The sequence below is a fragment of the Ailuropoda melanoleuca genome, chromosome 3 (genome assembly GCF_002007445.2).
Source record: "Ailuropoda melanoleuca isolate Jingjing chromosome 3, ASM200744v2, whole genome shotgun sequence".
Lineage (NCBI taxonomy): Eukaryota > Metazoa > Chordata > Mammalia > Carnivora > Ursidae > Ailuropoda > Ailuropoda melanoleuca.
The window spans coordinates 97,510,782-97,536,099 of NC_048220.1; the positions used below are offsets into that span (position 1 = coordinate 97,510,782).

The 25,318-nt window shown below is 48.2% G+C and overlaps 1 protein-coding gene across 1 annotated transcript in view; it reads left to right on the forward strand.

Moving 5' to 3' along the window:
- The window catches only part of CCNJL (cyclin J like), a 52,157-nt gene that overhangs the window by 408 nt on the left and 26,431 nt on the right, over positions 1 to 25,318 (forward strand). The window contains 1 exon segment of the mRNA XM_019794972.2: positions 406 to 520. Within this exon segment, the coding sequence (XP_019650531.2) occupies positions 455 to 520 (66 nt within the window). The 5' untranslated portion in view covers positions 406 to 454.

Here is a 25,318-nt window from a genome sequence, read left to right on the forward strand (position 1 = left end):
TGAGTTTCGCCCCGGCTCTAGGGCAGGATGTGGGAGCAGGACAAAGGCTGGGCGGCGGGGGAGGAGTTGGGGACCGCGAGCCGGTGGCCGCTGCCGGAGTCCCAGCCTCGGGCGACCTAGCGCAGTCGACAACTTTCTCTGCAACTTTTGCAAAAAAGGAAGATAAAAATTCTGCAAGTTGTTGCACAGCTCCAGGTCGCCCCGGCTCCCGCGAGGAGAGGGCAGAGGGGCACCGCACCCTGGCCGGGACCGGAGGCGACCACCAGCTCCGCCGAGCGGGGCAGGAAGGGGCGCCCGTTCGGGCCCCAGCCGGGGACGAGCGTTGGTAGGGATGGCGGCGGTGGGGGGGTTGGGTTCGGAGCCGGGGGGCGTGCTGCGGCGGCTCAAGTTGCCGTGTCCACGCAGGGTGCGCCCTGAGAGTCCGGTAGCGTCGGATCGCTGCGCTGCGTACCCGATGATGGATGAGCCGTGGTGGGAAGGGCGCGTCGCCTCGGACGTTCACTGCACCCTGCGCGAGAAGGTCAGTTCCTCCCCGCCGCGGTCGTGGGGCTGGGCATTTAATTCGGACTCAGATTCAATGTCCTCAGGTCGTCCCGCGTAGGTACTCGAAACTCCCGGTGCCTTGCCTTCTTCCTGCCCTTAGCTTCTCCCGGAGTGTCGTGGGGAAGACACTGGAGACGGGGAGAGCTTTAACGGGTTTTACTCATTGGGAACCCAGACAGCTAAACGGAGATAATCACTGTACTCCTTAAGGCTGTGTTTCCCATAGTATTGACATCTGAGATGATTTTAAATAGTGCATTAAAAAAAATGTGTATTTATTTTAATGTGAAATTTTAAAATGTATATTTAGCAAGTTCGTCATAGGATAAATGATGCTGATTCCCACTGATTGTAACGATGTAGCAGTTTAAGATAGTAAAAGTTGTGATTCGACATAAAGAAATGTTAGGTAAAGGAACGTATACGGTGTATATAGTTATGACCCCCTCAAAAAAAAATCTCTGGGATGGGATGAATAAAACTTAGGAAACACTAGTCTAAATGAGAGGCTACAAAACTGAGAGGATGTGGGGAGAAAGCAAACAGCCCCTGCCCCCTGCCACTTTGCCTCTGGGGGGGGCAGATGAAATGTGATCCCTACACTCATTCCCCCCATCTTAAAGGGAGAAGTGCTGATGGGCACTGAGAAGGTAGGATCTCCAAGCAGGTTGGTGGCATGGCCTGTGTGTCTTGCCTCCTGCTTCCGGGCTCAGACTGGGAAGGGTGGTTTGGGAAGCAGGTGTGAAATAGAGGAGTGTATTGGTTTCCTTTTATTTTTTTTAAGCTTTTATTTATTTATATATTTGACAGAGAAAGAGAGAGCACGAGCAGGGGGAGGGGGGAGGGAGAGGCAGGTTCCCCAGTTAAACGGTTGAGCCCGATGTGGGGCTGGATCCCAGGACCCTGGGATCATGACCTGAGCGGAAGGCAGACGCTTAACCAACTGAGCCACCCAGGCGCCCCTTGTGTATTGGTTTTCTAGGGCTGCTGTGACAAGGGGACTCAAAACACCAGAAGTGTGTTCTCTCACAATTCTGGGGGCTAGAAGTCCAAAATCAAGGTGTTGGCAGGGCCATCCTAATCCTTGGCGTTCCTAGGCTTGTAGATGCATCGTTCCAAACTCTGAGTTGGTTGTCGCAGGGCATTCTATCTGTGTGTCTGTCTTGTTTTCTCTCCTTATAAGAACAGTAGTCATTGGAATAGGGTCTACTTTAATCCGCTATGACCTCCTCTTAACTAATTATATCTGAAAAGACCCTATTTCCAAATAGGGTCACCTTCAGAGAGTCTAGGTGGACATGAATTTGGGGGCGTGGGTGGATACTATTCAGCCCAACATAGGGAGGGAGAGGTCTTCCTCGTGGGATGCTTGGGTCCCTACACAGACAGGCCCCACATCCAGTGCATTTGTATCTGGTGTCCGTGGAATTCTGCTTAAAAAGTCACCAGCTATTCAGGGTTTTTTCCCTCATCAGGGAGTAGCTGTCTTCCAGCTGTATTAATTTTTTTTTTTTCTGTACCTACTAGTCTACCTCTTTCTTGCATTGGTTACCTAGGCTGTAGCTTTTTTCTGCTTCCTTTGGTCCTCTCCTGGGGGAGCAGAATGGCCAAGGTACAGCCCATTCTGCTCATCTGGGGGAGGAATCGAGGTCTTGGTGTTCAGTTAGAAAGCAGGAGTAGCGGTTGGTAGACCAGGCAGTGTAATCTTGGTTCTTTTCTGGAGGTGGTGGCTAACTGAAGTAGTGACAGCTGCCATGGAAACTGGGCTTCCTTGTTTCTCATAGGCTTGAGTGTTGTCAGTTCTGCTCAGAGCTTGGGAGCAACGACTGTGACCTAATTTGTCCCCTTCTAGCAGGAAGGTTTTCTGAGAGCAGTATAAACCGAGCCAGCTCAGTTACCTGAGAATCCCGCATCTTTTATATGAGCGTTCCAGGCACTCAGAGAAGCAGGGGCAGGCAGTCCCCCGTCAATTGTGCCTCAGCCCCGCCCCAGTGCTGTGGTGGTTTCTTGTGGGCTGCCCACCTCAGGGGGAGGACAGGTTTGTCCAGGTTTTACAGGTTAGAAATAGAAATCTCACCCAGGGGTTGATGCCCAGGGTCCCCTGTGAACTTGAAGCTGGTCATATAAGGGCAAATCCCAGGTTCCTTTGGCTATAGTATCCTGCTTTCCCAATACATTAACTATTTTTTTCCTTCATTTCCTCTCTCTGTTCAAAGAAGCAGATGCCTCTCGAGACAATTTGGCTTTATGGAGTTTGCAGAGAAAAGTGAGGACTGGGGGGAATCCACACCAGACTCACCTTTCTTAAGGAACGAGGGTCGGCCTTTAATTTTTCCCAGAGTAATTTTTTAGTAAACATCTATTCCCATAATACATTTCTAATGCTGTAGGACAACTTTGCAAGTGTCTGGCACACGGTTGTTTGTCAAATGTTGCCGGATGAACACAGAGCATGTTTGCGCGTGTGCTGTTCGATTGCCAGTCATTGCACCGGCAGTGGTTCTGCTCCCTGGACTGATGCAGGAAGCAGGGCTGGGTCATGGAGATAATGGGAGCCCCACTTGGTCAAATGTGCGATTCCAGAATAGCATTATACTGTCATGTGTGAAATGGGACACTGTGGAAGTGAACTGTGGCATTGAATTCAAGTTGAATACTAGTTACGGTAGTTAAATAAACTCTGAGCTGCTTGTTTAACCTCTTTAAACTTTGAGCCTGGCCGCCGTTGTCCATTCTTCCCACTACCACTAGAACTTAGATCGTGTCAGTTCCCTGCTTAAAGTGTCATCCCATTGCACTCCCAGTTACCTCTGCCTGTAGTACCTGACACAGCTGGGCCCTGGCCTGCTCTCCTACCTTGTCTCCCACTCCTTCCCACACTGACCTCCTTTGTCTTCCTTGAATGAGTCAAGCTTATTTTGCGTCTCAGGGCCTTGGCACTGGCTGTTCCCTCTATTTGAAGTCTGCATTCCTCTATTACTATTCCTCTGTGTCTCTCCATCAAATCATCCCGCTTTGTTTCCTTTATAGTATTTGCCAGTATCTGGATTTATTTTCTGTTGATTATCTTTTCCCCTGCACTAGAATGTATGCTCTGCAAGAATTGGCCAGTGTCTGTCTTGCTCAGTGCCAGATGTCAGTGTCCAGCATAGAGCCTCCCTGATGTGAGCAGAGTAGCAAGAAGAATGAATCTCCTTTAATTTCTTCTTCTGTAACCTGGGGGGGGGGTGGCATTTTATAGGAATGTAAGGAGTGAGTGAGGACCTGAGAACTGTGGGAGATACATGTCACGTGATAGGCATTGTGCCTTTACATTTTAATGATTGTTAAATGTGAGGCCGAATGTGAAACCGACAATCACTTTCACGTAGCGTGTGGTCAGAGTAAGGCTTGGGGTTTGTGACTATCCTCGGGAGGCTTCGTAAGTCTGACAGGTAATCCTTATTAAGAAAGGCATCATTATCCCATTGGGCTATTGGTTGGTGAGGGGGTTGAGGCTGAGAAAGGCATCAGTTTCACAAAGTCATGTCCTTGGGACCCAGCAGCTAGACACCATCAGCGAAAAATCTACGCAGCTAGCCTAAAGCATCCTGACTGTGACGGGGAGAATGGGACCCTCCTCCCGCCCACATCGCTCTGGAGGAATGTCTCCCTCTTGGGCTGCTTTTATCCCACGCTCAGCCTTAAATTGCTGCCTTCATCATCCTTCCTGGCCCTATTGCTTCTGCTGGAACTGACCTAGAACCCCTTTCTCCAGCTACTTCCTGCTGGGGCTAGGGGCTGCCAGCCAGTACGGGGGGGTCAGGTTTCTTACTTGTAACACCTGTGCCGTTGAACTTCTTCATTGTACGTGGGGGGGGAGCAGATCCTCACCAGGCCAGTGGTGACAGTGAGGCTGTTGGTGATGTTTCCCCATAACCAGGTGTATATCCCCTTGAGTATTCAGATTAAAGCTGTGAGCCCATTAAAACCTGGGGTGCCTGTGTGGCTCAGTCGGTTAAGCATCTGCCTTCAGCTCAGGTTGTGATCCCAGGGTCTGGGGATCAAGTCCCAGATCGGGCTTCTTGCTCAGCAGGGAGTCTGCTGCTCTCCATGCTTGGCTCTCTCTCTCAAATAAATAAGTAAAATTAAAAAACAAAACAGAGCCACCTTTTCTTTTTTCCCCCAAAAGAGGAGCCCACCTTAAGTTTAAAATTAGCTTTAAAATAAGTTTTAAGTTTAAGACCCCACCCTCCCAAAGCCACGTCAACAAGCCCTACTTGGCATGATGGGGTAGCTTTATCTTCCGGGGCCCTGGGGAGCCCACGTGCCAGCGGCTCCCTCCTTCATGCTGTTCACCTCCTCCTAGGATCGGGGTCATGGGATACCCCGGGGGTCTTCTTGGCCTGCCCCAGATGTGCAGAGCAGTCAGCCTGCTTCCTGAAGCTTGCTTCATTGCACTCTTAGAGAACTTTGCCTGTGTGAGACCACGTTTCTTGAACCAGTAGACTGACAGAGGACATTTTGACTGATGTGTGACTGAATTTATACAAAGATCTTCCTGCATACCATCAACAAAAATGACATTTAGTGATGATAACGTTGGCGGCTCCTGTTTATGGAGCACTTAACTGTTTCAGGCGGTGTGCTGGGTGTGCCCCCCGCCCATGCATTGACCCTAAGTGCTGGCATTGACCTTGTTTTACAGGTGGGAAACTACAAGACTCAGACGGTGGAAGTAACTGTGTTGAGAGCAAACAGCTCATTGTGTCAGAGCTTGAACATAAATTCATTTGCAAAAGCATCCATTTTAACAAAGATTGGAAATCTATGGCAGGAGACCGTCAAGGCTCTGCCATCCACGGCACTGTAGGCTTTGGGGGTCAGTCCATGTTACGATGACTCTCCAAGTTGGGTTTTGTTCAAATCACGCTGAGAAGCTAGCAGTCCCAGGCTCTGGCCTTGTTCTGGGCATTGGAAGGGCATTGCCCGGCCAGGGCCTTCCTTATTTGGTCCTGGCACCTCACCTGTGGGTGATGTTTCTGACCTTGAAGCGATTTGGCCTGTGCTGTTGCATGTCCCTGGGGCAGACATGATGGTGTTCTAACTTGTCAGGGCAGCAGAGGGACACCTCCAAGCCTTCTCTCACCTGAACTCTGACAGCTGGAGGTGGTGGAATCTCACCCCAGCTCTGTCCCCTGCCCCTGGGTTAAAGCCACATCATTTTCTAGTGGCTTCTAAAGCTTTTACATCCTTTTATTTATCTTTTCCATTGTCAGTGTTTGGGTTTTTTTTTTTCTCACTCTCCTCCCTAAATTCCTTAAACTTCCCCACTGCAAAGCTAAACATTTGACTCTTTATAGAAAGTGTTGATCCAAGTCCATGCTCTGCAATGTGACCGGGCCATGCCCTAATTGCCTTTTCTATTCCCCTCTCCTCCTTTTGGGTTTCTGCACACCCAGGGGACAGTTCTTCCCAAATCACGAGACCAAACTGGATCTACCAATAAGAAAATGTTCTTGACACTGGCAATGGACATGTGTTCCCAGCTTAGTTCCAGAAATGTGTCATTTAAGCCTGTCAGACCCCAATGGATGGTTTTGACAAACCCTTACCTACCGACAGGGCTGCCTTACAGTTGTGGTCTTCCAGGGAAACCCTAAGCTGTGGGCCCTCAGGGCCCCTTCCTGGAGGGGAAGGGGAAGCTTTTAGTATAAGCAGAGTTTCCTGCAGTCCTGTTGGTGAGGGTGATCTGGGCTGCCCCCCGGGGTTGTATAGAGAGGATGGAAGAGGGTTGGAGAAATGGGGGGGGGCAGATGAGACGTCGTTCATGGTGGCATCCAGCTTTGAAACTTCCTGACTCCAGTACCCCCACCTGTATTCTGAAGAGAGCTGGGGACAAAACCGATTCAGAATTGGGTGTTTTCTCATGAGCCCCTATGACCTGAGATGGTAGAAGTGCTCAGGGTGCCCACAGTACTCACCTGAGACTTGGTCTGTGCACCTTACCTGTGGAAGAAGCAGATTATCTTGGAGCCTTCCTTTCCTCTGCACATCAGGATGGTGTGATCCTTCCCCACCTGCCTCCCAGGTGTCCCAGGAGAAAACAGGTATGGGTGTACTCGGTCAGCGTTTGGGGACTCTGGATTTTGGGGTGCAGAAGGGGGTTGGCGGGTACCCCGGTTGACTGGGGAAGCCTGTGCCAAGTGAAGGGAGGACATTTAAGACTTTGAGCTGGCCCCGTGCCTCTGGCCTTGACTTGTTCTTTGTCTTCCTAAACCACACAGCCCCTTGGGTAAAGGGAGTGCAGCCAACGATTCTCCGTTGTATCTGAGCACCTGGCAGAAAGAGGTGACACTGTGGGTCTGCTGTTTTCTCTCTTTTTGTTTTTTTAAAGTTATTAAACGTACACACACACAAAGTGGGGTGGGGTTTTTTTTATTGTTTGTTTAGGAGACTGCAAAAATAAATACAAACAAACAGAAGAAAGTAAGATTCCTCCTACAGCCCTAGCACTTGGAAGTAATCTCTGCTGATACTTTGGGTTAGGCTCTTCTCTTCCTTTGTGTGCGCGTCATCATGATACATTTTCATTTTGTTTTCTGTGGTTCTGGGTTTTTTTTTAGTAAAAATGGAAAATATCTGTCTTTAAACCCTCTGTTCATTTCACAGTATATCATGCACACATTTCTGTATCATTCTTCTGCGCCGAATTCCTGGTTACTGGACGCTAGCAACAAAAATTAGAAACAAGTGATTGTGCTTATGTAGAATAAGTAATATGAGAACGTGGTAACAAAAATTAAGTTATAAAAAAGGGTAGATGGGGGGCGCCCGGGTGGCTCAGTCGGTTAAGCGTCTGCCTTCGGCTCTGGTCATGATCCTAGGGTCCTGGGTTGGAGCCTCGCGTCGGACTCCCTGCTCGGTGGGAAGCCTGCTTCTCTCTTTCCCACTCCCCCTGCTTATACTCCCTCTCTTGCTGTCACTCTCTCTGTCAAATAAATAAAATCTTAAAAAAAAAAAAAAAGTTGTAGAACACTGCCATCCACCTAGAAAGTTTCCCTGTGCCCCTTCTCAGTCACTCACTCCGTCCTGCTCCCAGCCCCAGGCAGTGATCTGCTCTTTGTGGATGGCATTTGTCTTTCTTGGAGTTTCATGTAAGTGGGGTTACCCACACAAACTCTATTCTGTCTGCCTTTTTCTACTGAGTATAATGTGTCTGACATTCATCCATGGTGTTGCGTCTATTAGGAGTTTATTTTTTCTCCTGCTGAGTAATATTCCATGTTTATGTATATAACACAACTCTTTCGTCTGTTTCCCTCTTGTCCTCTGAGGCATTTCTAGTGTACCATTTGATTATAAATTGCACTGTGGTGGTGATCCTCGTCTGTCTGTGCATATGGTCATGGGAATAAATTCCTAAAATGAGATTGTTGGTCATAGGGTAAAATTTTAAGAACTTTGCGTATCACCAGTTAATAAATTCCCAAAAGATTGCATCTGTTTGCACTTCTACCAATGATATGGGCGAGTGCCTGCTTCCCAGCAGCTTTGTGAGACCTAGGTATTGCTTTAAAAAAAAAAAAATCAGTGCCCTTTGGATAGGTCAAAATGGTGTCTCCTGGCTGTGTTTGAAAGGAATGGGAACCCAGGGTGGGAAAAGCACTGGAGGCTGGAAGGCAATGGGAAGAGAACTCTGAATATCTCCCAGGACCTGGGGAGCCCCACCTGCAGCAGGGAACCAGCCTGGGACACATGTCAGGCTGGGTGAGGACTGTTGAGGTCATCTCCCACCCTGGCTAGAAAACTACCAGCGCTCCCTCTTAGCCCTCTGGGTGTATGCTGCCCCCACCCCTAAAAAGCACTTACTTAGAAACCAAATCCTTCTTGAGGCCAAATTTGAATTGTCCTGAAGCATTGGCTCCCTTGGAGGCCACAGGAGCAGGCGGTGCCAGAGCCCGGGCGTTCTTTGTGATGGAGAGACAGCCACACTGCTACCCCGAGCTACTCAGTCCACAAATGACTGTCCAGTGACTTGCGAGGGTGGGCCGGGGGAACAAGACTGGGAGGGGAACTAGATTCAAAGACTATAAGGAAAAGTTGGAAAGAAACTAAATGCCCTTCAGAAGAGATTTGGTTTTGCTGTGGTTCATCTAATACGCTAAAACATGGTGGACTCATTAGATGTGACGTTGTGGAAGACAGCGTGGCATATAATAACTGTTGATTTTTCTGATCATTGTGAAAAACCCAAACAGCTCAGAGCACATCTGACTCTGGAGTGTACCTCTGTCTGTTTTAACTTTTTATGATAGAGATTTTTGAAGATACACAAAAGTAGAGAGAATAGTAAAATGAATCCCCACGTAGGCTCCCCCGAGCTTAGTACCCATGTCATCTGTTCCCCAGACAGCATGTCATTTCACCTATAAATACCTGCTAACAGACTTTTTTTAAATGTAACAATATGCCATTATCGCACCTAACAAAATTAATAATTCAAAACATTATCCAGGTAAGGTCCACATATTACATTTCATAAAAAATTACTCTTGGGGAGCCCTTGGGTGGCTCAGTTGGTTGAGCGTCTGACTCTTGATTTCGGCTCAGGTCATGAACTCGGGGTTGTGGGATCGAGCCCCGCTTTGGACTCCACACTCATTGGTGAGGTTAGTTGGGATTCTCCCTCCCTCTCCCTCTGCCCTCCCCCCAAATAAAGAAGGAAATCTTTTTTTAAAAAATTACTCTTCAGTTTTTTATTCTCTGATGGTCTCCCTGCCCCCCCACAATTCCCTTAAAAACCTTTTTTTCCATAACATTGAGTTTTGGAGAAACCAGGTCATTAGTTCTGATAAATGTCCCCTACCCTTGATTTGGCCTGTTACTTCCTCATGGTATCATTTAACTTGAATTCACTGTTCACAATTTGTTTTCTGTACTTCCCTACTCTTGCGGAATTTTAGTATGCTGTAACGTACTTGCTGTCGAGCTGTCAGCTCAAACATCACTTCCTCAAAGAAGCCTTCCCTTACTCCCAGACAAGGTCAGCCCGGGGGCCCCTCGTTACGTTCTCAGACCACCCCATGTTATTCCTTCAGCAGTCAGCACGATTTGTAATTATACAAGTTCTTAAAGGGAACATTCGCCCTAGAACCAGCTTCCCCCCTGGAAAGGGCAGGCCCATGAGGGCAGGCTGGGGCTGTGTCTCTTCAGTTCCGAGCAGAGGGACTGCCGCCCATCACGGACACCTTATCTGGAGTCTGTGCCCTGCAGCCCACACGTTGCCTTCCTGGACTTCGCTGGGACAACAGGCTCGTGGGGTAGGTAGCGTGGCTCCCAGTAACTCCATCCTGCTGAGGGAGAAATGGCCTCTGAGAGCTGAAATGCTCAGCCAGGCTTTCCCTGTGAAGTGGAAGAGCTGGGGCTCTAAAACCATGCAGTCTGCCGTCCAGAGTCCGACCCGGGATGGGCAAAAGAATGGCAGCCAGCCTTGAAGTCAGTGATGGTGTAACACGAACTTCCCCTCGAGCGACGTGAGAATGCGGGGGTTAGTGGTAAACGCTCTCGGCTCTGAGTTGATAGCTCTTGGTAGCCTCTCCGTTTGTGCTCACTTTCTGTTTTGAAATAATATCAAACTCACAGAAGAGCTGCCAGCACGTACAACAATTGTGAACATTTTAACATATTCGCCTTATCATTCTCTTCTTCCGTCTTTATTCATTTTTTTTCTGGAAACGAGTTGCAGGCATCATCATCCCTTAATGCTTCAGGGTTTATTTTGCATGGTTACTTTTGAGACCGACCATGCAGTGCTTTCGGGGGGCACTTTTGTCAGGCCACTAGGGACATCGTCCCAGGTGTCAGGAACCGCCCTGGAAGCCTATTGGGGAGGAAGAGATTTTAGCATTCTGGTGAGAAAGAAGGAAGCGTTGGGCCACAGGCAACCTTTCTAGACCATGAATCTGGGGAAGGCAGAATTCTGGCTTATTTGCTTGGACCATCTCCATGGCCTCATTGGCAGACAGCTTCTGTATCTAGCATTTACTGAGCCCCAGATATAACCTATAGACCTATGGGGGGCTCTGCCAGGGGAGTGTGGACTCAGCCATGCCCCGGGGACCCTCAACAGCGGTAACGGTAGTCCACACTACTGTACATTAATGAGTGCTTGCTTGACAAACATTCCCTTCCATGATCCAAGTCCTCAGGCAGCCCCCTCTATGTATCATAGTACATATAATTATCCCCATTTTATAGGTGAGACATCCTTAAGTGTAGATAGTTAAATGACTTACCTAAGGCCGTACAGCTAAGAAGATGGCAGAGCCAGGATTGGAAGGCAGGCAACCTGCTCCAAAGCTCACATTGTTAACCACTGTACACATGGTGACACCTCGTTGCCTAGAGACGTGTGAAAAGCTTCAAAGAGGAGGTGCGGTTGGGCTGGGTTCAAAGGATAAGCAGAAGCTTGCTAGGCACAGAGAGGTGTGGAGGAAGTTCATCTCCCAGGGCCCAGGGCAGTGCGTGATGGCCACTCAGTGATGGCCACTCCGTGACCTGCAAAGGGCAGTCTGGTGAGTAGGGGAGGGGAGGGAGGGGGACCAGGAGCATTGGCTCTGGGGATGTGGGGCTCCCAGATGTGTACGCATCCTGTTAGCACAAGGAGTACTAGGAGGAGGGTGTGCTGGATCACTGGGAAATAGGCCTTGGCCTTGGAGACCTGTGTCTTCAGCGTTGGTGGTGATCCAGAGAAGTAGCACCTGGACTAGGGCAGGAAGTGGGGAGACTTGAGAGTTTTAGGAAATAGAGTCAAAGGACCAGTTAACAAAAGGAGGGATGTGTTTCAAGTTTCTTACTGGTTGGAACAAAGTAATTTTCCATTGCTGAGCATGACTGGCTTTTTTCACAGTGAACATGGTTCTTAGAAAGCTCCCCCTAGCATGTGCTGGTTTCCGTTGCCTCTTTAAAGACTTGCACTCAGTTAAGGTTGTTGTTGTGTATTGGGTGCCTGCAATAGGCCAGACGCTGTTAAATGCTTGATTCACATTATCTCATTATTATCTCATTGATTATTAATGTTGTTTTAAAAAAAGACAAGTTGGGATGCCTGGATGGCTCAGTCTGTGAAGCGTCTGCCTTCAGCTCAGGTCATGATCGCAGGGTCCTGGGATTGAGTGCTGCATCGGACTCCTTGCTTGGCCGGGAGCCTGCTTCTCCCTCTGCCTACCACTCCCCCTGCTTTTGCTCTCTCTCTCTGTCTGGCAAATAAATAAATAAAATCTTAAAAAAAAAAAAAACAGACAAGTTAATTGTCCTGACCAAGACACTGATAGTTCTTAAGTATTGGGGCACGTTCATTCTTGCATTCAACGTATATTTTTTTTTAAAGATTTTATTTATTTATTTTGACAGAGAGAGACAACCAGCGAGAGAGGGAACACAAGCAGGGGGAGTGGGAGAGGAAGAAGCAGGCTCCTAGCGGAGAAGCCTGATGTGGGGCTCGATCCCAGAATCCTGGGATCACGCCCTGAGCCAAAGGCTGACGCTTAACGACTGTGCCACCCAGGCACCCCTCAGCATATATTTTTTAAAAGCTGGCCACATGCCAAGCACTACCAGCTGCTGGGAGTAGAAGTGGTGAACACAACAAACTTCTCTACCTTCATGGAGTATATAGTCAAGCATCAGGCTCAAACGAAGTGCACGTAAAGCCCAGATGGGCGCCCAGCCGCATCCCAGCAAGTCTGAGACAGTAAGTCTGGAAATGGGGAGCGTAGTAGACCACTAGGGCGGCCTCAGACTGGAAACAGGAGAATTCTATTCTCTCACAGTTCTGGAGGCTAGATGTTCAAAATCAAGGTGTCTGCAGGGCTCTGTTCCTTCCAGAGGTTCTCGGGGAGGAGCCTTCCTTGCCTCTTCCTTGCCTCTTCCTTGGCTTGTAGCTGCATTGGTCCGTTTTCTCTCTCTGTCTTCATCTGGTCTTCCACCTGTGTCTGTCTCTGCTTAGTCTTTCCTCCGTATGTCTGTGTGTCTCTGTTTTCTGTTCTCATGAGGACAACAGTCATTGTTATACAGCCCACCCTGGTCCAGTACAACCTCGTTGTGACCTGAGACCCTATTTCCCAAAAAAGGTCATGTTCTGAGGTTGTGGGTAGATAGAGATTTGGGGAAGACATTATCCAGCTCAGTACAGGGGAAGCCTCCATTTTTCTGTGAATTCTCAGAAGATTCCAATGCCTGTGATCAGCTGACCACAGTGACAGAAACCCTGGAGGGTAGATCACCGGGGGAATGGAGTCGCAGCTGAAGAGACTTGGGGTAGTGGTACTGGTTACCCTACTGACCTGTTTCAGGCTGCATGGTATGGTTGGGTTGCCCAGGAGGAATCTGGAAATTAGGGACAGGACCTGGAAGTGTTGCGTGAAGAGCTGTTGAGGCCATAGCGTACGAATGGTGACCCAGGAGGGAAGGTAGAGAGATCCAAGCGTTGGACCTTTACAGAGAACCACCCCTGCGCCTAGATAACGAAGGGTGTGGGAGAATGAGGGGCACCCCCAGTTGAGAAAGGTGTGAGGGATGTGGTCATATCAGGAAGCTGCCAAAATGAAGAACTTGGGGGACATTTTAGAAAAAGACCACGAGTGTTGTCTCTGGGGGCATTGGGAAGTCTCGGGGGCTGGGGTGGGAGAGGGACCACGGAGAGGTAGGCACACATGTCTTTGGCCACAGTGGGATGCCCAGCCGCGGTAGCCGGGCCTATCACAGGGTATATTCTGGAGGGCAGAGGCTCTGGCTCCTGGGAATGAGGATGTGTGTCCGGAGCTGGCTCTCTTCTGAGTTCAGGGGGCCAGTGAGAGATGTGGTGGCTTGGGGTGACCCTTCTGTCTGCTGGAAGTAAGCTCCAGGCCGGAGGTCAGCAGGAGGGGATGTCACCGGCCTCGTCAGCTCCGTGTGCCACAAGCCACCCTCTCGAGAGTGTCGAAATAGTTTTCTCGCAGAGATGTTGGTTCTTTACCGAAAACACCTCCTAGGGCTTTATGAAGCAATTGGGGCAGAGAGGGGAAGGGAGGTGATCCTCGGGCCTTGCAGGGCCTCCTAGGTCAGTGGTGTGTACCCCTGAAGCCTCCAAAGAACCACCCTCTCCCCTCCCCTTTCTTTTTCCCTTTCAATTTGCAAGTCTCCACTTCCTGTTGGTCACCTTGGTTACACATGGTGTTTCTTCATGTCTTGCTACTCTTTGTTCTCAGGCAGACGCGATCCCTCAAGCTGTTTCCCAACCAGCTGGCCCAGTGCCTGGAGGCCCAGCCTCCCTAGGGAGGCAGCAGTTGGCAGGGCTGAGGATGAGCATGGCGGGAAGCACAGAGGAGCCCAGTGTGGTTTTCCCTCGTGGCCGCTGTAGGAGAGCAGCTCAGCCCCGCTCTGCACCTTGGGCCATTTATGAAGTGGTTGTCACACTTGACACAGCATCATACCCCAGGCCCAGCCAGTTCCTCTGATGCCCGAGTCCAGGATTTGCCCCTAACCTGCAACGTGGCCTCGGTTTTCTGGGTACCGACCAGTCCTGGTGGTGGTACCACTGACTGTGCCCACCTCAACAGGGTGAGTGCAGGGATGGAGAGCCCAGCTGGAGTAACAGTTGTCCGTAGGGCGATGGTACAATGAGAGAGAGAAGTCGGGGCATGCTGGGTACACGCGCACACTTACTGCATGTGTACAAGACTGTGTGCATGCTCACACTTACCTCTCAGTGGAGGCATTGCTGGTGAATTTAATTTTCTTTGTATTCATATATGTGTTTTCTAAAATTTCTATAGTAACCAGATATTTTATAATCAGTCAAAGATACATTACTTTGGAAGGGAAACACAAACCTGAACTAGCCCATGGAAGCCACAAACCCGTGTTATGAGCATGGAGTCAGAAAGGCCAGATTCAGAGCCATCACTTATAGCTGGATGACCTTAAGCAAGGGCCCTAGCCTCTCTGAGCTGGCCTTGTCTGGAATACTGGCATGCTGATAATCCCCACGTTGTGGGCTTGTTGGAGGATGAGAGGACAGAATGCATGGGACACAGTGTCTGGCAAATGCGATACATATGTATTTAAAATTATGTATGTAACACATGTATATAAAATGGAAGGTTGTATAGAACTATTCATCATGATGGATGATTCCAGATACTCCTGAAGACCAGAGAGGAGGAGGTATAAAAGCCTGGGAATGTTGAATTCTAGGGGAAAGAGAAAGCTCTGTCCCTGCCTTGGGGTGACACGTGCCTCAGTCTACTCGGTAGCCGTAGATGGTTTCCAAGGAGGATTTAGGTCTGTGTTTGCAGAGGATCAGGAGTTCCCAAAACTGTAAAAATTGTGTGTGTGTGTGTGTGTGTGTGTAAAAGATATGTGTATATATTATATGATGTGCGGCAGTTGGCAGGTTGTGGGGGGATTTAATTTGAGCCCAGTCCCTAGACCCCGCAGGGCAGGGCACTCAGCTCTTGGCTGCCTGGGTGAGCTGACGTCTGTAACCTCTTGTGCCGCTCCTAGGCCCCTAATAGCGTGGCTGTGTGGAAATTCTTACCAGGGCAGTTCTGCAGGTGAAAGCAGTGGTTTTTGATCTCAGCGAGCTTTTCAGTAAATCTCTCGGCTTAGCACCATCAACTTATTGGGAGTTGAGCCAGGAATTTTCTCTGGAGTCTCACCTTGCAGATGCATTGGGGTTTAATTTCCCCAGCGCTCCCGTGCCCAGCTGCCAGCACCCTGAAGCTCTGTCTCCCAGAACAAGCTCTCCGGGATGTGGTTACTTATACCCCCTACAAAAGGGATGGTGGTGATGGTAATCTGCGGATAACAGATTTAACCTAGACTTTCCTAAAACCGTGTTAAGTTTTTTCCTGAACAAATGTTTCAGGGCTTCTAGTGAGCTAATACGTGATTCCTTTTAGGAAGGAACAAAGTAGTATGCAGCATATAGTATGGCCCACAGATCCCTCTTCGGGGAGTGAAACTTGGGTCTGGGATGTCATGGAACACACATTGGGAAACACTGCCTTAGAAATGACAGAGTGCAGAGTGCATAATTGATCATTCTTGAAGTTCTCAGTTCCCTGTAAAGCACTACCTGTTCACTATCTGCTGCTACCGGGTAGACTGAGGCACGTGCCACCCCAAGGCAAGGACAGAACTTTCTCTTTCCCCTAGAACTCAGCATCCCCAGGGTCTTACCACTTCCCTGGTCTTCATGAGTATTTGGAATTGCACATTATGATCATTTCTTTCAACCTAAGATCAGGAGCAAATCATTTTTAGTTACCTTTTCATTTCAAGTATTTGCCTTTGTCCAAATTTGCACATTTTGGTAATTATCAGGTGTCTCTTTTGTGTCACGTATTAGGGTCACAGAGCTGAACAAGATGAACCCATCCCTTTCCTCATGATGTTTACAGTCGAGGAGTGAAGAAAGACACTAAAACTGAATGGATGGGTGGATGGAGAAAAGTTCTAGAATCTTGGGGAATATCTGACAGGGGCATGACCAGGAAGCACTTTTCGGAAGTGACTTTTAAGCAAGGATCTGAAGGAAGAGTAGGTTAATAATGAGAAGTAAAACCATTTGTCTAAAAGACATTTAGAAAACAACTCAGTGCAGGACACCGAGGGTTAAAATGAAGACTTCCCTTCCTCCCTTAATAAGAGAAACCAGGGGTGACTGGCTGAACTTTTTACAGTGCATGTGACCTTCAGACTCCTCTGAGGTTAGCCTCAAAATGCCGGCAGAGCCCATGTGTAAAGAACACAGGCTGAATTTTCTCCCCCATCTGTCCTGCAACAGTGACAGGCCAGGGTCCCTGACCAGCTTTCCCGGCTCTGGGCTCGGGGCCTGTTTAACTGGACTTCAGCCTGGCCTCACCCGTTCTCCTAGGCGCACCTGAGCCCAGCACAGGTATAAAGTGTTTGCCACTTCTGCCAAGGTCAGTGCCTGCAGGGGAGGGGAGAGCGGTGGTGGCGAGACGCATGCCTGGAATCTTCAGCCCTGTCCAGGCAGCCCTGCTCCCTCCACGTGCATCCCACTTTGGGCTTTGTAGGCATTGTGACCCACTTGTCCATGGCCTTTCTCGAAGCGCTGTCCCTCTCAGACAATCCTCTTTCTGCTTTGGAACCCCCACACAGAGCTCTTGGTCAGCAAGCCAAGAGGTTATTAAAGGACTCAGCCTTTCCTGGACGTGAACCACCTTCCTTTCCCCCAGAATGGTGCCTCTAGTCACAGAAGTGTCCCATGTCCGAGCGGAGGTTCCCACTCGGGGCAGTCCCTGCACCCCCATTGTTACCCCAAGGAAGGATCCAGGGCTGGGTGAGGGAGACCAGGGTGAGGAAGGGATGGCCACAGGCAGAGAAAGCATTCCCCCAGCTGGTGTTGGCTGAGGTCACACCTGTGTTCATCACGAAAAACACTCCATTCATTCATTCATTCATTCACTCATTCAGCAGGTACTCATGAGCCCTTGCTGGGTACCAAGTACCCGGGGTACAGCCAAGACCTGGAGGAAAAAGTGACTCCCTGTTTCTCACAGAGGTCACATTCCGCAGGGTGGAAGGAGGGAGACGGTTAATCCGCTGCACAGTGCTGTGGTGGGAGGGCGGCCAGGGAAGGCCTGTCTGGTGAGTGACCGGCACAGACACCGCAAGGTAGAGAAATGGCACCAACATCCAGAATGGGAGTCTGGTGCAGTCACGACACAACTGCACAGTGATGAAACGCTCGGCAGCCATTGAAAACATGGTTTCCAGCGCCGTCCTGAAGGGGAAGTAGATTACCATCCCCTTTTGTGGACATTTGCACAGAGGAAAACATCTGAAGAATCCGTGTAAAACTTAGCAGGACTTCAGAAGTGGTATTTTTTTTTCTACTTTTGAAAATTTGTCAGTGAATATATAATTTACAACTAGTAAAAAGGAAAAAAGAAGAAAAAGATGACTACTTCTGGGTTGGACTCGGGTGGGACCTTGCATCTGGTGAAGACGAAGTGGGATATTTAGCACAGTGCTGAGACGGGGCGTGTTCTTAAGAGAGGGCCGATTTTCTCACAGTCATGGTGTGGGGTTACCAGGGAATCCTTGGGGATACATTTTGAGTTGGGCCTTAATACAGTGGGTATCTAGTCCCTCCCTCTTTTTCTTTTCAAACTGGAAACGCAGTAATTAAAATTTAAACAGGTTACACATTGAATTTTTTTTTCAAATTTCAGTCTTTTTTTGGAATGTCATTTTTTAATTTGTTTTTATTAAAGCTTAGTGGACATACAATGTTATGTTAGTTTCAGATGTACAACGTGGTCATTCGACAATTCTATACATTAAGCTATGCTCGCCGTGGTAAGTATAGTTACCGTCTGTCACCAGACAACGTTATTGCAGTATTTTGACTATATTCTCCATGCTGTACTTTTCATCTCAAAACAATCTTTTTTTAATTGATGGAACATTATATTAACTTCAGGAGTACAACATAAGGATCGAATATTTGTATATATTGGGAAGTGATCACCACGATAAGTACAGTTAGCATTTGTCACTTCACATAGTGACATTTTTTTCTTGTGATGAGAACTTTTGAGATTGACTCAGCAACTTTCAAATGTACAGGACAGTATTACAAACTCTCGTCACCATGCTGTACGTTACATCCCCAGGATTTATGTATACTTGTAAGTTTGTACCTTTGGACGGTCTTCACCCATTTCGCCCATCTCCTACCCCTGGCCTGTGGCAACCACCAATCTATTCTCTGAGTCTGGTTTTTTGTTTTTTTTTTGTTTTTTTTTTTTTACTTCAAGTGTTTTTTAAAAATCCACAGTGTTGAAAGCATGAAAATAAAAATCACACAAAATCTGAGCCCTCCAAGATACCTCCGTGAACATTTTGTTGTATATCTAATAGTTTTTTTCTTGTCCTTTTTTATTATTTTTTTCATTATTACTATTTTTAAAAACCAAAATAGGGGCGCCTGGGTGGCACAGCGGTTAAGCATCTGCCTTCGGCTCAGGGCGTGATCCCGGCGTTATGGGATCGAGCCCCACATCAGGCTCTTCCTCTATGAGCCTGCTTCTTCCTCTCCCACTCCCCCTGCTTGTGTTCCCTCTCTCGCTGGCTGTCTCTATCTCTGTCAAATAAAGAAATTAAAAAATCTTAAAAAAAACAAAAAAAACAAAATAAACTACTTTGATAACAGAAGCAGCTTTTCATAAGGTGGATTCCTCCCCCACACCTGAACTCCTCAGGGCCACCTGTCCCTGCGTCCCCAGCCTGCTTATCTCCAGGTATGGCTGAGGAACACGTGCCCTTCTGTTGAGCTCAGGTGGTAAAGGGCCAGCGGCTCAGGAGGGAGAGTTTCCGGAAGCCTCTGCCTGTCCTGCTGCCCCTCTTCATCTGTGCCCTGCCCCCACCCTATCTGCTGGCCGCAGAGATGTTGCCCCTGCCCTGCTGGAGGAAGGTCACTCTGCCTGGCCCAGTTCCCGCCCCTTTCCGCCCACACTGGCTGCTGAGTGCCTGCCAAGTGCCTGCCTCATCTGGGAGGGCTTTACAGGCTGCTCTGTTGCAGGCTGCTCTTTTGTTTCTGGAATCCAGGCCCCTCGATAGGAAGGGCTGGCTTCATGCACCCTGGCTGCTGGCTGCCAGGGCCTTTAAGCTGACTTAGGTCAAAAGTGCTTGGGGAGGAATGCGGATATTTAGAGCAAAGCCCTTGTAATGAAGGCCTTTCCCCCCCAATTGGGTTAGGGAAGGAATCAGCTGGGCTCTCAAACTAAACAGGGTAGGCATGCTGGCGTCCCACATTGTTGTTCATTTGCCGAGGAATCGCCCTTCTCAGCACCAGAAGCTGAGGCTGAGAGCCCCTGATTCCATTTGGCTTGGGGGTTCTCTGGAAGACCTGGGATGGGCGGGTTGGTTTCCTTTCCTGAAGAGGCCCTGAGGCCCAGCTGTAAAGCCTCAGGTAGAAAGCTTCATTCCACCCGACAAAGCAGGTTCCTTTGAGAGTCCAAAGAGCTTTTCACAGAGGCAGATAAGCTCAGTTTATCTGAAGTTTGATTGCCTGGCTTGAGGAAAAGGCCACTAAAGCTTGCTGATTGTTGTCAAGTGCCACATACTTTACAGTTGTGGCACTGTGACCCCCGTTTTTTCAGATGAGGGCACTGGGCTTCAGAACTCACATGCCCCAGGTTAATAAGTAGTGGAGTTGAGATTCCACGCCAGCGCTGCCTAACTTCACAGTCTGTGCCAGGCTGCTCCCCAGTAGGTGGGGAGAGGAGTGTATTTGGTGCAGGGACGTATATTCCTGTATTCATTCTTTTTTTTTAAGACTATTGTTTAGAGCAATGTGACGTTCACAGCAGTATTGAGTAGAAGGTACAGAGGTATTCCATATACCACCTGCCCCCACACAGGCACAGCCTCCCTCATATCCACGGCCCCACCAGAGTGGTGCATTTGTTACAGTCCATGAACCTCAGGGACACATCATTGTCACTTAAAGTTTATGGTCTACGTTAGGGTTCCGTCTTGGCATTGTACATCCTGTGGGTTTGGACAAATGTATAATGGCATGTATCCACCGTTATAATATACAGAGTAGTTTCGTTGCCCTGAACATCCTCTGTGTTTGGCCTGTTCTGTCCCTCAGCCCCCCCAGCCCCTGGCAACCACTGCTCTTTTTACCCTCTCCATAGTTTTACCTCATCCAGAATGCAATATAGTTGAAATCCTATAATATGTAGCCTTTTCATAGTAATGTGCATTTAAGTTTCCTCCTGCCTTTTCCTGACTATTTGTTCTTTTTCTCTCGTGCCCATAGTTTTGGAGCACCTGCTGCTATGCCAGGCACACTGCTGGGCGCTGGGCAAATGGTATAGGCCGGGGGGACCTGGCCCCCACCCTCGGGAGCAAGAGCTTAGCAGGAAGACACGTAAATAAGTAAATATTTGGCCATGAAGAATAGCGTGCTCTGAGAACCAGGGGGACCTGATTTGGAATGGTGGGGAGTCAGGGAAAACCTCTCTTAGGAAAGAATATTTATTTATTTATTTATTTTTAAAGATTTTATTTATTTATCGGTCAGAGAGAGAGAGCACAAGCAGGGGGAGCGGCAGACAGAGGGAGAAGGAGACTCCCCGCTGAGCAGGGAGCCTGATGGGGCTTGATCCCAGGACTCTGGGATCATGACCTGAGCCGAAGACAGATGCTTAACCCACTGAGCCACCATGGCACCCCAGGAAAGGACATTTAAACCGGGATGTGAGGAACGAGCAGAAATGGGGACGAGGAGCCTCACAGGCAGATGTTCTGGCTTTCAGAATCCTGCCCACTTTTGACGCCATCATCTTCTGGGAAGCCTGTCTGCTAACTCCTCCTTGACGTGTATTGCTGCCCGTTCCAGAGGTCCATAACTTTCTCTTTCTTTCTTTCTTTTTCTTATATACATGGATGGCTTCCTTTGAGAATCGGCTCAAACCACTAGACCCTTTTCCCAGGAAAGTATACAGAGGGGAGATCTACAGTGTATTGCTCTGAGCCCTCTTCTCCCAGTTCACCTAAGAGAAAAGTCCAGAAGCCGTTAAGTTTGGTAGAGTTGAGAAGGGAGGAAGTCAGGACTTTGCATCTCTTCCTTGTTGTTTTGGGACTTCGAACTGCCTTGATGAGGGCCGTGCAGCCTGGGTCAAAGGTCAGTTGTCTGATTTCCGGCAGCTGCTGCCTACGGAACGCCAAGGATCTAGGATTGTGGTTGCTTCTTGTCGAGAGTCTCTGAGCCCTTGGTGGGGAGGAAATACCCAAGTAGCCTGCAAGCTTGTGGGGGCTGCTAGAGGGAGGCTGCCGTTGGAGCTGTAGTTCCCCATTGGCTGCTGCTCCCAGCTGTCCAGCCATAGTCCTGGAGGAACTCGGCTGAGAGGTCTTCACGCGTAGCCACCCTGCCCGTGTGGATGCCCTGTTCTGAGCCCTTCCATGGCTCCCTGGTACCCTCAGGGCAGGCTGGATATCTTAACAGGGCACACAAGATGGGACTGTGCCCACCCTCCCTGCCTGCTCTGTCCAGGCACACCCTACCGGTCTGTCTGTTCCAAGCGCTCCAGATTCCCTGGGCGGAACACCTGTGTAGCTTTGCAAGTGCTGTTTTTCCTGCTGAGCTTCCTTGCTTCCTGCATCTTCAACAGGTCAATTCTAGATGTCCTTCCAGATCTTGGCTGGATACATCTCTCGTCCTTGAAGTCTCCACTGACTGCTCCTTTATACCGATGGGCACTCAGGGCATTCGTTACTCACCACTACAGTTCAGTCCCTCTTTCCTCACCAGTTCTCCCCCCTCCCTGCCTTCATTCCTTCCACAGTTGGTTATTAGGTACCTGATGATGTTCCCTAGTCACCCTAGGGTGCTGACAACGGTGAGGAGCCAAAGCAGACCCAAACCCTGCCCTCAAGGAGTTTGAAATTCCATGTTGGCCACATAAATTCATCCAACAGTGAAGAGGAATAATACACAAAGAAGTCAAGTCTTCTCTTTAAAGAAGTTAAACTGATGATGAAAGATCTTCTCCATGACCTGGTTGGCTTGGTTGGTGGAGCTTGCGACTCTTGATGTCCGGGTTGTGAGTTCGAGCCCCGCCTTGGGCATAGAGATTACTTAAGATGAAGGGTTGAGAAAAAAGATACATTGAAAGACATGTGGCCTCAGATCTGTTGCAGGTTAAGTAAAGCCTGGGGTCTCAGGACTTTTTCAAACTCAGTTTCTTTATGTGTAAACATAAGGAGAGGCAATAATTTATTCACCTGGGAGCACCTTCCACGAGCAAAGCTCTCGGGTTACCAAGAAAGCTGCCCTGGCCTTGGGGCCCTGTGGCAGAACGAGCCAGACAGATCCCAGCGGTCCCAGCATGCAATCTCAGGTCAGGCTTCGCTTTCACAGGAAAGGCCTCCCTCCCTCGAAGATGTGGGGCATTCACTGCTCCTAGCTCCTTTGTATTGTTGATCACAGTTTGGACTTGTGTGATTGCCTTATCATTTGATTTCTAGCTCTCTCTTACTGGGCCATAAACTCCGTGAGAATGGGTGATGTGTCCATCTTACTCTTTTTACAACAGTTTTATTGAGATATAATTCATACGCCATAAAATTTACGCTTTTCAAGTATACAGTTCAGTTGCCTTTAGTGCATGCAGAGCTGAGCAACCATCAACACTATCTAATTTCAGAATATTTTCATGATCCTGAAGGGAAACCCCAACTCCATTAGCAGTCACCCCCCCCCATTAACCTCCACCCACTCCTCGCTCCCAGCAACCACTGACGTACTTTATGTTTGTATGGATTTGCCTATACTGGACATTTCATATAAATAGGACCACAATATGTGGCCTTTTCTGACTGGCTTTTCTTCACATAGAACGTTTTTGAGGGTCATGTTCATGTTCTTTGTTATGGCCAAATAATATTGGATGGTGTGGATATACTATATTTTGTTTATCCATTCATCAGCTGATGCACATTTGGGCTGTTTCCATTTGGAGGCTATTATTGATGCAGGCTGGCTGGGTCCGAGGACCCAGAGGGGGTCCCACAGGGCCAGCAAAGAGGGTCCTCGGCTTCTCGCAGGATATAAATCAAACGTGAGCCAAGAGGAAGTGAGAGCAGTTTGTTGAAGACATAGAGCAGATACAGAGCATCTGGGGGACTCAGAAAGGAAAGAAGAGTGAGTCTCCTCTTTGCGTGGGGTCTGGGGTTTTTATTGAGGATGGTGGTCTGGTGCAGTGTCTTCCCAGGCATCCAGGAACAAAGAGGAGTGTTTAGGTGTCCTCCGTAAGTCACTTAAGCCCTGGAGCCAGGGGTCTGGGTGAGTCATTGGTCTTGGAAAATGTCCATGATGACCCTGCCCCATCACTCCTTAGATGTTAATCCGTTGTGCTGAAAGACGCCAAAGAAATCATTAACTCCTTGACCTTTACAAGGAGGACAGATGTTATCTGTANGCGGGGGGGGGGGGGGGGGGGGGGGGGGTGCAGGTCCTAGCAAGAATAGAGGCAACAAAAAAGTAGTCTTTCTTGGGGTCCCTTTAGTTTCCCTATCTCGTGATGGATAATGCTGATAAAAACATTCCTGTACAAGTTTTTGTGTGGCCATATGTTTTCAGTTTGTTCACATCCTCACCAACACTTGTTTATTTTCTGATTTTGTTTTTATAATGGCCATTGTAATGGGTGTGAGGTTGGTATCTCAAGGTGGTTTTGATTTGCATTTCCCTAGCGATTAAGTATTGCACATCTTTTCATGTGCTTATGGGCCATTTCTGTGTGTCTTTGCAGAAATATCTATATAGTCCTTTGCCCATTTTTATTTTTTTTTTTTTTAAGATTTTATTATTTATTCAACAGAGATAGAGACAGCCAGCGAGAGAGGGAACACAAGCAGGGGGAGTGGGAGAGGAAGAAGCAGGCTCATAGCAGAGGAGCCTGACGTGGGGCTCGATCCCATAACGCCGGGATCACGCCCTGAGCCGAAGGCAGACGCTTAACCGCTGTGCCACCCAGGCGCCCCTTGCCCATTTTTAAATTGGGTTGTCTTTTTATTGTTGAGTTGTAAAAGTTCTTTATATATACTGGGTACAGGCTCTTACTGATACATGATTTCCAAACATTTTCTCCCATTCTGTGGGTTGTCTTTTCACTTTCTTGATGTCTTTTGAAGCATGAACGTTTTAAATTTTGCAGTCCAATTTAGATATTTTTTTTCTTTTGTTTCTTCTGCTTTGGGTGTCAAATCAAAGAAACCATTGCCTAAGTCATAAAGATTTGCTTCTGTCTTCTGCTAAGAGTCTTATAGTTTTAATCTTACGTTTAGGTCTGTATCTTATTCTAGATTATAACCCAGTGCCTGGAATAATGTCTGATATATACAAGGTACTCAATACTGACTCAAGTGAATGAATTAATATATCTTGAATGAGGGCGTCCGGGTGTCTCAGTGGGTTCAGTGTCTGCCTTTGGCTCAGGTCATGATCCCGGAGTGTTGGGCTTTCTGCTCAGCAGGGAATCTGCTTCTCTGCCCCTCCCCTGGCTCGTGCATGTTCTCTTTTCTCTCTCTGTCAAATAAATAAAATCTTGAAAAAAAAAAGTTAAAAAAAAATCCCTTGAATGAATGAATGAATGAATGAATGAATGAACAGATATCTCTTGTCCCAGAACTCTTGCTGCCTACGTAGGGCCGCAGGGCTAAGAAAGTGGCATTATACAGATGAGGGGCTCCAGTTTGTTTTAATCTCACCCCCAGTGAACCTGCCACGAGTGAGCTCCCACTGTTCCTCTCCTGCCAGCTCCTTCTTGCCCTTTTTTCCTCAGTTTTGCTTCTCCTTAGTTTCTCGACTTGACAAAATGCAGCTATAGCGTTTCCTAAATAAATCGTGTCTGGCCTACTTTGGTTAAATTGCAAATAGGGTAGGTATATAAGAAAAATTTTCCTGTCATGAAAATCTTGGTTGTTTTGATATCTCTCTTGTTGGCTTTTCTTGTGTTAGAGAAATAAATTCAGATAACATGGCAGCGTCCCAATTAAAGTTGAAGTTGCCTCCTGGTGGGGAAATATGTTTAGAATTTACTTTTAGAAAAAAGTGTATGTGCAAGCAGAGAGCAAGAAGGTAACATGAAAACTAAGGAATCTGGGTGACCGGTATTTTAGGAGTTCTTTGTACTGTTATTTTAAAAGCTTTTTGTACATTAAGTACTTTCACAGTCCCGCCCATAGAGGGAATTAAGCCAGGGAC